The sequence below is a fragment of the Gavia stellata genome, chromosome 28 (assembly GCF_030936135.1).
Source record: "Gavia stellata isolate bGavSte3 chromosome 28, bGavSte3.hap2, whole genome shotgun sequence".
Classification (NCBI taxonomy): Eukaryota; Metazoa; Chordata; class Aves; order Gaviiformes; family Gaviidae; genus Gavia; species Gavia stellata.
The window spans coordinates 6,296,163-6,313,739 of record NC_082621.1 but is presented as its reverse complement, the minus strand read 5'-3'; the positions used below and the strand labels follow the sequence as shown (position 1 = coordinate 6,313,739).

The 17,577-nt window shown below is 42.2% G+C and overlaps 1 protein-coding gene across 4 annotated transcripts; it reads right to left on the bottom strand.

Moving 5' to 3' along the window:
* Positions 1 to 707: 707 nt before the first annotated feature.
* Positions 708 to 16,428, bottom strand: GOSR2 (golgi SNAP receptor complex member 2). 4 transcript variants are annotated; one of them, XM_059830418.1, is made up of 6 exons: positions 16,396 to 16,428; positions 13,516 to 13,580; positions 10,635 to 10,743; positions 9,467 to 9,599; positions 6,492 to 6,632; positions 708 to 2,889 (listed from the first exon to the last, which is right to left on the bottom strand). In XM_059830418.1, exons 1-6 carry the CDS (start codon positions 16,422 to 16,424, stop codon positions 2,728 to 2,730), a joined length of 639 nt encoding a protein of 212 aa, XP_059686401.1. In that variant the 5' UTR covers positions 16,425 to 16,428; the 3' UTR covers positions 708 to 2,727. The 4 variants fall into 4 exon arrangements, with proteins under 4 accessions (XP_059686401.1, XP_059686402.1, XP_059686403.1 ...); XM_059830419.1 differs by having other exon boundaries at positions 10,635 to 10,740; XM_059830420.1 differs by lacking the exon at positions 6,492 to 6,632.
* Positions 16,429 to 17,577: the final 1,149 nt, after the last annotated feature.

Genomic DNA, 17,577 nt, shown 5'->3' with positions numbered 1-17,577 from the left:
GAGCCCACCTGTGCTCCTGCTGTGGCACACTGTAATGACAGTGGCTTTGAGGGTTTTACACGAACTGTCTGAGATAGCACAGATGCTCTGGTATATCACTCTGGACTTAACATGTAGTACAAATTTGAAGTTGCATGTCATCAAATCCAGTTACCTACATGGTTCCTCGAGCCCCACATCTCACCTTCAGACACAGTGAACAGCAAGGACACTTTGTTTACAAAAGGGAAATTAGCCTACACAAGGAGACTCTAAAAGGGCAAAATAAATGAACAGAGAAACATGTATTAAAATGCCAAGCTAGTCTCAAAAACAGAAAAGAAATCCAGTTCCAATTATTTTACGGCTCCTACCACAAGCCAAAAAAGGAGACAAATTGACTAGAGTCCCACCTCGGTATAAGACAAATCCTGCTACACCGGGTCACAACAGTATAAACTTTAAACACGTCAAATTACATCCTTTAAACACTAAACCATGAAGTTGCAAAATAAAGGTGGAATTGGACCAGTATATCAGAACAGAAAAAGATTTGCCAGGGATCCCTTACAAGGTGCCCAACTGATCTCATAGAAGATGATCTCACAAGTGCATAGCATAGTATGCTAAATCTATCAGATTTTGTATTTAAAATAAATTTAAGGTAAATTTAGATTTAAGGTTTAGATTAAAGATACAGTAAGACAGATGATCTATCACTGCAGACTTCCTCTTTTCCATTTAATTCCCTGTCCCTCAGGCTCAAATGAAAACCGATTCTGTACTTGGTCTGCTAATGTGTTTCCTCGGGAAACCCCAGCAGACTGAGGAACATGAAGAGCACAGAACACTTGAGAGGCATCAAACACACTGAGAAGCACAAAATGCACAGCCTGACGGCATGCAGCATGCAGGACATTCAACAAGCACTGAGGTTTCCCTGCTTTCTTCCGCTGAACCATCCAATAGGATTATCCAGGCACTGCTGGCATCTTGGCCTCTGCTCCTGCGTCTGCAGTGCAGCCAGCTGGCACTGCGACTGCCGCCTCTTCCCTTGCCCTGGGTTCCAGGTGTGAAGCTGACTGGTCTGTGACAGCTGATCAAAGCAGGTGCTCTCATCTGGGCTTTACAGCTATGCCACAGCACACAGGTCACTCCATACTTCAGTTATGCAACTGTAAACAAGCACAGCTAAAGCCCATATTAACTGAAATTCATTTTTTACAGTTATTAATACCATTTCTCCAAGTTTGCAACAGGCTACATAATAAAAGCAAAGCTTATTGCAGCAAAGATAGGCTGCAGAACTTGTAATCTGTTACTAATTAAAAGACCCACAACCATTCCAGACAGAAAAAAAATGAAAGCATTTCCAGCATTATGCCACATCAGCTGAGTATGACACACTCTGCCACCATCAGACATTGGAAATGCTCCAGACTTGTACAGAAATTGGGATGGGAATGTATCTGAAGGCTGATTGAAATGGATGATGCCCAAAATCTCAGGATGGCCATTCTAACAGAGCCCCCCCAGTCTGCAGGGAAAGGAGTACCGTATTTAAACAATGAGGCATTTCGTAACTGTGAATGTTTAAATGTGGACAGATACCTACAACCAAGGAGGTATGTCTAAACTGGCTATCATCTCTGTGAGATGGTATGTATGAGAATGTACAAGAATGTCTTTCACAGTAATTTTGCAGGTACAAAGGATAACACAAAGAACACCCTTCCCAAGGACAAGGGATGTTTACCATCCCAAGGCACGTAACTTCAGGAAATTCTTCTGATGACAACTGATTTTAAGTGAAAGGTCTGTTGCCCTGATCCCACTGTTACTCTGAAGGTGAAAAACAGCAGAGAGCCCATTCGAGCTCTGTGAACATAAAAATCACAAATCTGAATTCGAGCCGAGCCCATTCGAGCTCTGTGAACATAAAAATCACAAATCTGAATTCGAGCCGAGCAAGGACTTGGCTGCTTCACCAATTCAAGAAATACCAGCTATAGAGCACAAAACCCCAACCAACCACCTCAGAAAATGAATACAACTCACGGGAAGCAGCAGGGCATAAAGAGGTACCAAAACATACCTCAAGTAAGAAGAGAAGCATTTCAACCTAAAACGGGAAGATTTGTGCTGGTTAATACTGTATGCCTAAACAAAAAAGTTAGCTGAGGTTACAACCGTGCTTTAACACCCTTCCCCATAAACCCTTCTCCCTCCAAGCAAAATGGTGAGTTTGCAGATGGGAACCTTGCACTTCCCACCTCTTTTTGCACACTTACTCCGCAGGAGCATGCCCACAAACCATGTGAAATTCTCCTAAGTGGCATTCTTTCATTGCAAAATACAGTGATCAGGGTCACTTCTCATCTCACTACATCTTACGCTTTGCCTTTGCATCCTGTTATCCGTATCTACTCAAAAGGATGCTCCTACCTTGCAATACAGCTGGGCAAAATCACTTCTGCTTCCTAATTAACCAGATTCTTAAACTTGCAGACAGTAAGGTGAGAACCGTAAAGGCTAGGGGTATTTTTATAGGGCCATTCTCAACTACAGCGTCCCCAGAGAAATTTGTTTCCCTACATGCTTTCCACATGATATGTGTCTGAGTGTGATTTGTCAACTCTGAAGTTCACAGGAGGGGCTCATCCAAAGCAGCACTCAGAGGAAAGTACAGTTTGGAGTACTGTCCATCTTGCTCCAAAAGACGATCTCCTCTGGCAATAGTTCCGTAGCTCATGTCAGATACTGCACGACGAGAAACATAATTACACAAGTCAAAATCATTCCCCCAATCATGAAGTATTTATCCTGAAAGGCTCGCTTCTCAATCAGCCGCATTACTGTATTGGATAAGCCCAACATATTGGCAACGTCCAGGATCTTCTTGTGAGTACCCTAAGAATAAAAAGACAGCAAAGAAACAATTACCCTCATGGTCCAACACTTCTTATTCCACAGTCCAAGAATTTCATCATGGGTGGCAATTCTGATCGATGGAACTTGCTATCAGCCAACAGTTCCTACAATTTAAGAGGAGATGGCCACAGGACCTTGGAGATAGCTGGATGATGAGACTAATTAATTCACACATGAACAGGAATGTGGTTAAAGATACAAAACAATCTGTCCAAACAGAGACATCATAAAGACTGGCTCAGAGAAAATGTACTCCCTACAGAGGCATTAAGAGTTTTTCCAGTCCTTTTTCAGACACACAGTCTAATAAGAGCTTGAAGCTTCTTGATCAGACAATCTTTCTTGCAGAACTTCCCTCCTGCTGAAGGACAGTTCATACCAACAAGAGATTGAAAAGGACATCCAGAACCCTGTAAGGCTAATGGTATAATGCAAGGCATGTAAAAGTGTAAATAATGCAATTTCAAGAAATCCTTCAGGAGAAAAGCACTGAACAAAGGCTGCTAGCAGGTGCATGAAGGCAGGCCCACACCTCAGTTTTGTTTCACTGCTGAAGCAGTTGGTAGTATTAAGAATGTGGATCCCACCAGTTACCACACCAGCAGTAAGCACCTGACAGATAAAGACAGGGAGCTGCAGAAGTGGAGGTACCAGGAAGCAGGAGTACTCCTACTTTATTTCAGGGCAACGGTCAAAGGAAACTGTATGAAATACAGGCACGTAGATGTACTCTGGGCACAGTTCAGAGCTGGCTCATCCCCTCTGGGAACTCACAGCTGCAGAGTCATGAAGGTACAGGTAGGTGAGAAGCACCTTTCTGAATAAGCTAGGCAAATGGGTAGCATAGCAATGGGCAGGCAGGGATGCTGCACTGAGCACCACAGCTCAGCTCACAGCACGCCATCAGAGACACACTGGCCCGGACCAGCCTCCATCGCACCTGCGTGGCCACAAAGATGGGTACTGCTAGAGAGCAGCCTTGTCACACTGTGGTGATGATAATGGACCTAGCCTCTCAAACTGAAGTCTGGGTCCAAGTCCTTAACAGAACACCCTGCTTCAGAAAGCTGCAAGGCTTCAGTTATTTCTTCTCTGAGCAAGGTCAATAGCACAGATTCCCATCACAATGCTCTACTACCACGCTGTAAAATAAAAACTCTCTAGTTTCTGTTCTCTCAGTCCACCGTATCTTTGGTCTCAAAAGAATAAAAAGGTGAAATTTGGGAATTATTTTGAATATCAACCTGACTTAAGATCAGAAAAGCTCTCTTGAGGACAGAATTTATATCAACTGTATTAGACATACATGCACAAACAGTTTCTCAACCCATAAAATGTACAAATTTGCAATACCAAATGAGGTAATCAGTTTCTTCTGTAGAAGGCCATGTAGGTATTCAGGCCCTTTGCTGAAATCAGTTTATGTCTCAGCTGGTAAAACATAATCACATTTTTCACCTCATTTCATACACCTTGCATTAAACCCCTGCATACTACACTTTAAAGTTCAGCAATTTTCCTGTCTCTGGAGCAATCTTTTCATACTACTTCAGAAGAAAAGAAAAGCCTGCCTGGAGAAGAGAAACCAAAAATGAAGCTTTAAAATGAAAGCAAGCAATGGGAAAGTGAAGACTCTTCAATTCTTGCAGTCCATGGAACCGTGGACTAGTACAACTTGGAACAGTTAAAGCCTTGCGGCAATTTGGGAATACTTGGTTCATACCTGTCTTTATATCCAATACCCAAGAAGTTACATAGATTAACATGCTTCCAAATTAACGCATTTATCTTGATAAGCTGTCTCTATGCTAGCTGCTTCTCCCAGATTTGTTAACGAGCAAAGTCTTTGATAGTGTAAGAAAAGCTAAGCTAAGGGGAAAAGGAATATGAACAGATGTTTCCTCACGTGTGAGTAAGAAGAAAGATCCCCTGAAAACATAAGAACATGATGCTCCCAAAATTACAGACTATTAGTAGCAGGGGACAGAGACACACTAATAACTTTACTATTACAGTTCTGACCTGAAGTATCCTTGACTTGCCATAAGTTGGCAGCTGAGGCAAGGCATGCTTACATTTGCAGAAGGCCCATCACGATCTAGTAAGAATCCAGGCACGTTACTGCAACCTAACTAGCAAAAGCAGCAAGACAGGACTATTGACTGCAACAATAAACAGTATTTCCTCTCAATCTCTTTGAGGCAGCAAGTGTTCCTTTATCATACTTGCCAACCATGGTTAACTTTTCCTGACTTGTGATGTATGCACTTCCTTCTCAGGAACCCTCCAGAAACCAAGTGCTTCAGTCACTCATCAGAGATTACCTTGAATCAGTGACCTCAAATTCCCTGTGTGAAGCACAGGTACACTCGTGCACTTTAATGACAATGCCCCAAGCCAATGTGATCAGCCACCAAAACCATCCAGAGCTGAACACAGAGGACAAATGTCCTCTGCCATTACACCTTGCGGTGGTCCTGTCCAGGGCTTTGGGAATATAAGCCAGCCTGGACCTCTGTGATCAGGATAGGAAGTAGCTGGCTTGTGAACTGCAACAGACATTGGGATTAAAATGAGCACCTAGCAACTCTGCCCCGTGGAGATGCCCAGCTCTGGTAACTCCTAGGAAACGGGAGCCACAGGCACTAAAAGTTGCTCCAGCAAAATGCCTATGCACATTAAGGGTGAGACCCATACATGTGTACAGCTCAGCTACCTGTATGTAAGTTGGCTAGACTGCCTCTACAGCCAGGGAAACCCTAGTCTAGCAATCCATGGAGCTTGAGGTGTGCTTCTTCTGACCAAATGTAGGGATTTATGTTAGCAATTAAAATGCCTAAATCCTCTGGCAGATACATCCCAAAACAAAGCAATGTCACAAAACAGACAACAATAGTTATCCCCATCATAAGATGAATACAACAGAGACAGGAATTTCCCCACATTTTTCAGAAATCCAGCTTTCCCCCAACACACACTTGTTATTAAAAAGCTTTTTGTATCTTGGAGCTATTTGCTCAAAATTTAACACCACTTTGAACGGCTTTTAAAGTAAAATATTTGTTCTTAAGAGATATGAAGAAATACACCTGTCATTAACGGTATTCAGGGAAAGATAATATTGTGGAGGTGCATTAGACCTGGGAGAGTATTATCTTTATTACTAAACACAAGTACTTTATGCCAGCTTTGTGGTTGCTCTGAGTGATGTTCATCTGAATCAACATCTATTTGCGAGCTAGCCATTACTTCATGTTCTTCATTTGAACAAAAAAAACCCAACCAACCAACCAAAAAAAAAATAACAGAACAAAACATAACATTCAGCACTCCAGATACTAACTACTGCGCAGGTGAAGACTGCTAGGCAGTCCAGCCACAAAAAGAGCTTCAAGGTGTTCCTAATAAGATAAAAAAACCGTAAAGATTTCAGGTTTAGTTAAAATGGAGTTTGGGCCTTTCCCAGCATACTCAGCCTGAAGCAGTGTACTAAAACAAACTCATGTATTTATTTTACTTAGCCTGGTCATCACAAACGCAGAAAAACGTGGGGTCTTTTCGGTAAAAAATAATGCCCCCACCTTTAATGTCACTCTCTGGTCCCTCAGCCCCTGAAGGATGTTGGTCCCACTGCCAATAAGATCATCCATGCCACGATGGGCATTCTGGAGGGATTCATTAAACTGTAATGTTTCGTCGATCGGTATGGTGGTGTCAGAGTCCTGTGGGGGAAATGCAGGGTCTTGGTTACCTTGCCTGCTCACTCACACTGCCCATACATAGTTAGATCCAGAAAAAGAACACGCAGAAACAAATGTAGCAAAAACTTGAGAGGACTTGAAGGATTATGTTTTAAACATTTTTTCCATAGGGATATTAAATACAACATTAATATCTGAGTGAAAAAAGTAATTTAGAGAAGCCTATAGGAAGCAAGCCAAAAGGCAAAGCTGATCAGCTGTTCAACTGCAATTAGATCTCGAAGGATAAAAAAATCAGATTAAAAGTGGAGAATTTTTTATTATCTCAGTTTATGATATATGTAGGAAAGGCTATTACACGAGAGAACATCAAAACTAACAAAAGGTGTTTAACATGCAGTCATTTGATCATTGCAAGTGAAAGACTTTTGAAAGATTTAATATCACATTTCTAAGCGACAAAAGGCCAGCAAAACAATGTCTGGGAGATGACATACTATAAATTTAAAACATGGTGCAAATTTCTGATAGTGAGGGCAAACAGACATGAATCTAGTTCCCTGAAGGGCTGACTCATTCAACGCCCAAAACCAAAATGTTTTTTCAGAAAAGATGAATCTTGAAATGGAAATAACTGGATAAAATCCTGTAACCTGGGTTGCACAAGAGATCAGAGGATGTGATCACTTTTGTCTTTCAAAGGCTTCCAGTTTAATCTTCTCTGGACACCATTCCATCAAGAGAGTCAAGACAATAGCTCATCGCTCCCACACTGTTTTACAAACAGGGATCATATTGCTAAGAGGTAAGTGTGGAAACACTGGCTTTCCTGCTTCCATGTACTCAGAACTAGAACTACCAAAATGCAGAATTCATATTTAGGGCAGAAGATGGTTAATACCCTACATCTGACTGTCAGCTGTAGGTTACATGCATGTAACAATACCAAACGTGCTCTGGGGAGACTCGGGTGATTATTGTAAAAAATTTTAACACAGGAATGACATGTAAAATCCAGTGTTAGGTGCTGTACTGCCGAGGTGGCTGTTCTGCTTACTGTAAAAGAATGAAGAATAAAGGGCAGAGCTGTTAGCAGTTGCAGAGTCAAAGCTACTGGATGAAGAAGCTGCAACGGCATGCCTATCTCTCTCATCAAATGTTAACGAAGCACTAAGGTTGAAACAAGCGTCTTGTCTTACATGAGTCTGCACCGCAGAAGCAGTTGGAGTTGCACCTGAATGGCTATTATTTCAGGTATTTATTAAACTTCAAATCGGCAGGGATTCTATTTCGTACACAAGGAGTTTGCAGAGGTGTTTTTATACACCACAAGGCAGCAAGAAAAATATCGAAGTAGATTTTTGACCCTCCTCATGGGGAGACTAGATGGCATCGCATCTTTCACTTGCTGTTAGTGATTTTCTCCAGAACGGTACAAGGGAATGCTTGAAAGATAAAGACCACATTTATCTTTGAATTAAGCAAAATGTTCAGAACACTGCTACAGCTTTCAAAAGGTGTCATGTACGTTACAGTGATTTATTCAGGATGCTTACACATTCAGCTGACATTTCTATTTAACCGAATAGGGTAGTATATAAATAGAAACTGTGTAAACTTCTAACCAAAACAGATAGGCCAATAACTGACAAATAAATAATCATTTTCCTATTAAAGGGACATTGTACTTTAAAGGTCACATTTTTGTAACACTGAGTTAAAAGAAGTTAAAAAAAAAGCATAATTATTTTGTATCTTGAGACACCTTTCAGCATCTAAAGGAGAAAAAAATAACTTGCCATTTATTTTGCATTTGCAAGCCTGCTACTGCTCTTCAAAATTGTTCCACTTACACATGTTTTATTTCTGGATTTTCCTATAGGAAAATTTCTCTGTATTTGCAGAGGAACACCACACTGTTTTGAAAACAAATTAGGTTTCAAATTTCAGCATTCCTTTCAAGTCTTATTTATAATTTCAAAATAGCCATCTTTATGTCAGGCTTTGAGAAGCAGATCAAACTTCCCAAATCTCAAGAAAACAGGACCTATCACATTCACTCTTCCTTGCCCTAACAGTGAATGACAACACAGAAAATGAATGGTAGGGTATATGCCTTAAAAAAAAAAAACAAACCAACAAAAAACCAAGAAAACCCAAACAAAACCAACCCCCTCTTCCCCTGCCCCACCCCCCCCCACCCACCCCCCACCCCCCCCCCCCCAAAAAAAAAAGACTAGCTTTTGAGTTACAGAGAAGAGAAATCTGAAAGCAAACCTACACTATTCAGAGCAAAATTCTTTTAGGAATTTGCACTGGGGGGACTTCCCAGTGGAGGAACTGAAAATTAACAAGAACAGGTGGAAACACCTTCTTGTCATTAAAAACTTTTAAATCATTTACAGGTAAAAAGCAAGGGGGTTTTCCCCAGCTGTGTGATTTCTACCTGCACATATGAAAGCTTGTTGACATCTACTGACAGCAGCGTATATAAAAGCCAGACATTTTACAAATCTCAGGATTTGAAAAAGATATTTGACACAAATCCGAGTAAAATGTATAGTTTGGTACCTACCTCATTCACACTTTTGAAACTGCTATATAAAGTCAGGTAGAACTGCACTGGATAAAACAGGAGCAGCAGCTTCTGGAGTCTTTTACGACTGCCTCTTAATAAACCACCTTTTCCTCATGAGACAGTTGTACTTTTTCAACACTTATTGCTATTCTTTTCTATCTTTATTCCATTTGGATCTCACGGCAGCAATCTAATAGTCATGCCTACATCTTGCCTGCAACGTCTCTGAAAGACTACAGCTTCTAGAACAGAGAGATCTAAAATAAAGAATATTTACATTAGTAGTGAATGTACGTGCAAGCAACTCCTCTCGCTGTCTCTCCTGCTGCTCCCGGATGTAGCGGCGATGTTGAAAGTTCCTCAGAGCTGTCTGCAGATGCTGAATGTCATACTTCAGTTGGTCAACTCGGCTAGAAAGGATCAACAACAGGAAGACATTCCCAGGGATAAAAATACCATTCTTTTCTGCCATTTTTTGTATGAACAATGGAGCATTATAAATTAACAGTGACAAATAATAAAGAATGATGGGTTCTACTTATCTATAATATAAAGGACATTCAATGTTAGGCTTATATTCCTTGTTTTTCTACTAAACAGGTGATTATTTAACTGGAGGCTAACGACAGAATGTGAAGCAGAATTCTTGAGCTGTCTTAGACATCCTATCCCATGACTAGTCTCTTCAGGAGTTTTTTATATATATATTCCTCATTTAACACAGATTTGGAAAGATGGTAGGATTTGAGCAGTTTCTATTTTATGACCCTCATGCACATAAAAGATTAAGCTTTCAAGTTTCATTAATGCGCACCACGTTCTTAAATGTGAGTATTTATTAAAAGGCGTTTAAAAGTCAGTGGGTAATACAGGAGACATCTCTACTGGGCTAAAACAAGTAAAACCCAGGACTCCATGGTCTCTGATTAAATGTTTGATGACTGTAACAAAGAAAGCCTAGATGACTATTTCAGATACTGACCTCTATTACATAGGTGACGTGAATCCCACCCCTAGTATCTACAAAGGTATTTTGGGACTAAACCTGAATAGTAGAGTCACAGAATAAATTAGAACAGAAAGTCTTGAGGTCTCTGTTCCAACCTCCTGCTCAAACCAGTGCTAACTTTAATTTTACTCCGTACCTCCACAAATGCTATTAAAAGCAAATGCCATATAGAGTAGAATTTTTTTCAAGCATTTAAGTGCCATGTTCTGCTCATCTCAGAACAGAGCCACAAATGCAATTCTATCACCAGTCTGTGGTTAAATGCAAGAAAGTGCTTTTGCCTCTGTGCCTCAATTTTGCAACTGTAGAGCACAGACATAAGTTATGCAAACTGTAAACATTTCACTCAAATCAAAAGGCAATGGGCTTCAATAAATTTAATGAAAATAATTACAAAGACTACACTACACTATCATAGGAAAGAAGGTGAACTTACAGTTTAGCATTCTGTCGCTTATTGGGAGGTTCTTTGCTGGACAGGATTTCCAGGCGCTCCAAGTTGCTGAATATATTGTCTATTCTTGCCTGAATCTCATTTTCTACTACTGTAAGGAAGCAAAAACGTGATTTGATGTGAATTAAAGAACTGCAATCTGAGTGAAGGTCAAAGCTAAAAAGCATTCAAACCAGTATTTAAAACCATACAGATGCAAATCCTTACTGGATGAAAAAAAGTCAGGTAACTAAGAACTATACATGCCATGAAAAGCCACTTCTTTAACTCAATAATTTAAGACTCTTGCCTTTCCCTCTGCCTCTGAGAAACGAGCTAGGAAAGCCCCAGCTCTTACAAGATATCTGAGCCCCTTTCCCTATCAGCTCCATGGGTTAGGATTTAAAGCTCCCACACTTCCCCCTGCAGCCCTTTCATGTTTCCTCAGCAGGATTTGCTCACACAAGCTAATAACCAAGATGATTATCACAACAATGGCAATTTAAACCTCTGAAAACTGTTAACACAGAGTTAATATACACCATCCATACCTATAGCCGGGGAGATTGACAGAGCATGGGAAGGATTCAGAGTTGACAGGAATTGGCAGACTGGACAAACAGCTCAGAAAGACATGGCCAAAACAGGGCTGAAGCCCTTGCAAGTGGGAAAACAAGACCACAAAGCGATTGCCTCTGTAATCATCTACGTTGCAATTGCTTCTGATAATCTGCGTAGAAATAGCAAAGGGGCAATAGTACAGAATGCAAACTCATATACTTGTACTTTAATGAGGTGGGAAACTGATACAACTGGGGAAAGAGTCATATGCTTTCAGTTACTGTAATCATTGTACAGCAAAACTCGGTACAAGCCACAACCCCCTTCCTCATTTGACAACCACGTTTTCTAACCACGTCACAATCCAGCATTTCACAACTTAAAGGACTGCACAGAAGGGTGAAAGACAGGAGCACTATTACTCATCTGACATTCTTGTGTTTGAGGAAGGTGAGCTGTAAGGCTCAAGGTAGGCACCCTCCAGAGCATGTCCACAGACCGATTATTAGAGGAGAGAAGCACCGTCATGTCTGTGCAGCCATGAGGACAGTCCTGAAGTCTCAGACTGCCATGGTCAGGCCTGATACAAATAACCACCAAATCCTACAGACACCATGTGTTCTTATTTTGCGTTTAGACTAAAGAGGCGTACAGAAAAGCATTATTAACCAATGGCTAACTACTCCACAGTATCTCAGGACATTCCAGCAAATCACATTCAGCAAAACCCGGAAAAGCAAACAGCACATACAACCCCTTTTCTTTGCCCTTTGATGTCACACAAACAAAGAGTAACCAACTCACATACATAGATAGAAATCAAGCAAATTGTCCTAATTCCTCTCCCCATCATTTAGTACAGCTAAGCTTAACAGTAACCAGGAGAGCAGACAGACAATTACATCAGTTTTTGCTAGTCCAAACAACAGTATTACTATCTTGGTCATCTTACGCTTTTCTGAGCAAGAAGGGATTATTTGCCCAAAGTTGGAAAAGGAAAGCTGCAACAGAAAGTCTGATTTCCTGGCTCTTATTCCTGTTCTTCAGCTAAAAGGTAATCCTTTTCCCCATAAATTCTGAAATATGCACTGATATCTAAAGCACTTACCTGTATCTTTTTTACATATATATATATATATATATATATATATATATAACCCCAGTATGTTCGTTTATTGACCATGTAATATGGTGCATAATCTTATCTCTTGAAACAGGCTCAAGTAGCAGAGGCAAGGTGGCAAATTATGCTGATTTTCAAGGGGCTCCAAAATCACATCCAGTGAACAGGAGTCCAGGAAGTCTGGAATGGTGCTAGGAGTAGTACAACCACCACAAGAAACAGAACCAGTAGACGATTCATCATTTTTTGATAGGAAAAGTTATCACAGCCCTTTCTACAGCAAAGTCATGGTTCACAAATATATTTGGGGTGAAAGAAGTCAGTCAACAGGAATTAAGGCTTCAAACACAGGTCCAAAATACATTTGCCAATTCTGCACTGGGGTAGAAAGTCCTGCCACAATAGGTCATAGATTTTATTACAGTCATTTTATGAGCACAGGGTTATAGTCCAAATTTACTGAAGCAATTTCAGTATGTTCTACATATTTCTCATAAGCAGATGGAATTACAGGTTCTACTTCTGATGCAAGCAGGAACTATCAGAATCATCCTGCTTAAATTCCTGCACACCAAATCATGGCATTTTCCCCAGAAACTGGACTAAGCATCTTTTGGAGCATACTGCCAATTAGTGGATGCTTAAGGAACAGCAAAATAACAGGACAGGTAGACAATGACATTTTTCAGCTTTTGAGCTTCTAACAAACGAAGTGATGTCCTGAATTTGCAGTTCTGCCCAGATCAATGTGTTCATTATACCTCCATGGATGCATGAATGTGGGGTTTTTGAACATGTTTATTGAAGGCCTCCACAGCATACCCTGACAATGAGTTCCAAAATCTAACAGCACCAAAAAATACCTGGCCTTCTCATACCAAGACACTGTAGAAGCATCCACAGTAAGCACTATTTGTCAATTAAAGAATTACAATAGGAAGATGATTTGAAGTAAATTCTTGTTCTGTCTTTTCCGCTCTGTCCTCCGTACAAAACATCATCTTATTGAAGTCAAATAGTAAAATAATTTTTACGCATTCCAAATTGGTCATGTGTCTCACCAGTCGATCACAATGACTGAAGAGCCAAATTTGTTCCAGTAATGATGGTAAATACAATGATAAACCATACAAGGTTAAAGATGCAAGCTAAATCAAATCAGTACTGGAGTGGGACTTTTCTCACTATTTAATTACTTACAGTGTACTGACTCTTTGTCTGAAGTCTCCAGGCGCCCCATGTAAGACTGGACCTCATGGACTTGCCTATCAAAAGACAAAGAGTAAATTAACAGGAGAAGTCAGTTAACAGGTATAAAATCAATCCATTTTTCAATACCTCAATTTTCAGCTTCTTTTAAGTAAAAGTACTTTTTAGAACAGAATGGGAATCAGTAACATGGTATTCAGTGCAGACAGCCCATCACTGAACACCAGTGAAAACCAACCTGATTCTTCAGTATGAAGAAAGCTGTGCTTTCACTCAATATGCATCTACAAAATAACTTTCAGTTTAAAAACAAAAGTCAAGGTGGAAGGGCTTTTTTTTCTTCAGATTTCCAATCCAGTTCTAGCTCCTTTTTTCTATTTATAATAACCTAAACTGGGGCTCTCCCCTGTGCCACACACCTGGCACGCTGGAAGCCATTAAGATCTACCTACTCCGAGACAACCATGGAGACAAGATTTCAGATTCACACTAGGAACTCACAAGTGGTGAGCACAGCAGGGGGAAAATCTGACTGGGAGAAGAGTTGGTGCATGGTGACCCTAGTAATAGATCTGCTGTGAAATACTGCCTATGTACACCACTAAAGCCAAGAGTGCTGATGAGAGACACCATACCTTTATTTCACTGCACAAATGGATAGTTCACATCTTCAACACTAAACACAGGTTTTGTCCCTCCCTTCTCAAAAAGGAAACAGAAGCATCAGCAGAGGTTCAGAGAAGGACAATAAAGTTTATGAAAAGTACAGAGCAGCTTTTATACAAGAAACAGTTGTTCAGTCTGGACTGTAGATGATAACAGGGACAGATCCTACAGCATAAACGGCACAGGAGAAGGTGAATAAGAAATGACTTTCACTGTCTCTTACAACATATGAATTACAAAGGCATCACATGAAATTAAAAGATAGCTTAAAACTGAAGAGGAGGAAGTCTTGATGCTACACAAGCAGTGGCAAACAAAAAAAAAAACCACAAAAAACACTGATAGGGTTGTTAAATTCCTCTATTTCTAAAAGCCCCCATGCCTCAAATTTCTGGGAGGTTGGGACAATATTCAATGAAAGCATCGCATATATTTGCCCATTTCTTACGGTCTGTCCTAGAGATCTGCAGTTAGACAATGCTGAACAGATACTAAGAGAGATGGACCTTTGGCCATACTTCGTGTGAACAATCTGACAGCAGCTGGGATTCAGACTTTAAGAAACACACTTAAAAAGTTACAAAACTATCATGACCATTTTCAAAAAATATTTAAGAGATCATAATTTTGTTCTCATTAATGACTCTTTTTCTGGTATATGTACCATTTGATAACTACAGCACAAATGTTTATGAAGCCAGACCTCTGAAACCAACTTGCCTTACCGAGTAATACAGTATTTATTCTTCAGTTACTATATGAGATTTTTAAATAACTATCAGGGCTACCTTCCAAATCATGACACTGTGCTGCTAAAGATATAACCGAGTATGTCATAAGTACCATATTAGTTGGAATTAACTAGAGAACCAATCAATACCCAGTTTTTGCAACCCATACTTGTTCTATAGTTCTGTTTTCAATCAGTTTCTCTAGGATGCCCCAGAAAGCTTGAGACTCACATTGCTCTTAAAGTGTTCTTAAAATGCCTGTTTAGAAACCCAGGTGTAGAAGCCAAATCAGATCACGTGCAACTGGATCAAAAAAACTACTTCATGCTTACCAGGACTCTTCCCATGACAGAAAATACAGTAAGTCTGGGGAAAAGGGAGTAAGAGAGTTTAAAAGTTCAGAGTATCCCCAGACTGACAACAAACTACAACAAAAACACAGCTCAGTGACTACGACGCCCAGAGAAGCTGTGGATGCCCCATCCCTGGAAGTGTCCCAGGTCAGGTTGGACGGGGCTTTGAGCAACCTCACATAGTGACAGATGTCCCTGACCATCACAGGAGGGTTGGACTGGATGGTCTTTAAAGGTCCCTTCCAACCCAAACCATTCTATGATCACAGAATAAGGCAATATGGAAACAGGAACAAGACCAGATTATTCCTCTTATCAGTAACAGTTATTATTACGGGTATGCATTTCTAGATTAACAGCAAGATTTCCCAATCGTCCCTGCGGGGTCACTCTACATTATTTAACAAAATTCTCTTATTTACCACGCTACCTCCTTCAACAGAGCTCAACAAAGAAACCCATTACCACTGAAGGTTGGAATATTTGGATTAACTGTCTCCTTTGGCTCTTTCCCACAAGCTATTCCATATCACACAGAGCCGCAAGATTTTTTGCCTTATTTTGCCTTATTTTGCAATTTTCATACCACTTCTATCTCACCAGATCAGCATTATCTGTGAAACAGTGTTTTATATCATCAAGGAGTCACACATTTCCCGAGGCGGTTTAACTGCTGTCTGCTAGCGCTCATGAGACCCTGCTGCCATAAAAATCCTACAACATCAATATGCCCTAAAGGTATGTACACCTGGTAAAACAGAATCCCTTGTTCTCAGTGAATACTTGCAATCCTGTGCTTTAAAATCCCCAGGCGAGCAGGCTTAGCTTGCTTTCGGACTGACGTGGCCAACAGCAGGCTGGCACTCCGGACAGACACACGGCCAGCCGGGAGGGACAGGCTTTTGCTTCCTCCCGCGGCTGAAACACAGTCCTCACGCAAGGCTCCGGGGTGGAAGATGAGAATTTGTATGAGAGAAAACCTTCTGAAGGGTGCTGAGAGCGTGCTGGGCCGCAGGCAGGATGTCCGCCCTCAAACTCTTCCCCCACACCCCCTCCAGCAGACCGCTACGGTCGGGCCCGACCCCGGGTTACAGCCCCCCGCCCCTCATCGCCTCACGCACTTGTTGGTCTGGTGGTAGAGCCCCTCCATGACGGCGGCGCGGCCCGCCCGCCTCCGCGCCACCGCCCACGTCGCCGCCGTCCACTTCCGGCCCGGCCGACTTCCGCTTCCGCTGGCCGCGGACACCCCCACCCCCCACCCCGCCCGCCTTCAGGCCCCTGCTCTGCTCGCAGCGCCAGGCGGGGCCGCCAGGGGGCGCTGCCGGATCGCCGTCCCGCCGCCCGGCTGCGGGGCGTCGGGGCGGGGGGGGGTGGACGGAACGTTACATCCCAGCCCCGCAGCCTGTGTGGGAAGACTTCCGTGCCTTTGTTCGCAGCCTGGCACCGACCGGGTTTTCTCGGCGGCCGGGTGAAGCGGGCGGTTGTCCCCTGCTCGCGTTCCCCACGCCGGCTCTCATTTGCCTCCACATCCCCTCATGGTCACCTCTTCCAGGCTCGAGGCCGTCAGGAGAGAGGGATCAGCCACGCGTGGGTGTCTGAAGTGCACCCCCACCATTCTATCACTCTATCAGAGAAGCTGTGGGTGCCCCATCCCTGGAAGGGTCCCAGGTCAGGTTGGACGGGGCTTTGAGCAACCTGACGTAGTGAGAGATGTCCCTGGCACGGGATTGGGACTAGGTGATCTTTAAAGGTCCCTTCCAACCCAAACCAATCCATGAGACTGTCAGATACGCACCCTGTGAAGCAGTTCTTTTAGATTCCCATGATGGTCAGTGAAGATGTTGTCACCTAAGACAGCAGCCTTTGGTCACATGAAGGGCATCCACTTCATGGAATGAGAGAATGGTTTGGGTCGGAAGGGACCTTCAAGACCATCCAGTCCAACCCCCAACCCCCCATCCATGGCAGGGACACCTTCCACTAGACCAGGTTGCTCAAAGCCCCGTCCAACCTGACCTTGGACACTTCCAGGGTTGGGGCATCCACTGCTTCTCTGGGCAACCTGTTCCAGTGTCTCACCACCCTCATGGTAAAATATTTCTTCCTAATGCCCAATCTAAGCCTGCCCTCCTTCAGTTTAAAACCGTTACCCCTCATCCTATCACTACATTCCCTGATAAAGAGTCCCTCCCCATCTTTCCTGCAGGCCCCCTTTAAGTACTGGAAGGCTGCTATAAGGTCTCCCTGGAACCTTCTCTTCTCCAGGCTAAAAAACCCTGACTCTCTCAGCCTGTCCTTATAGG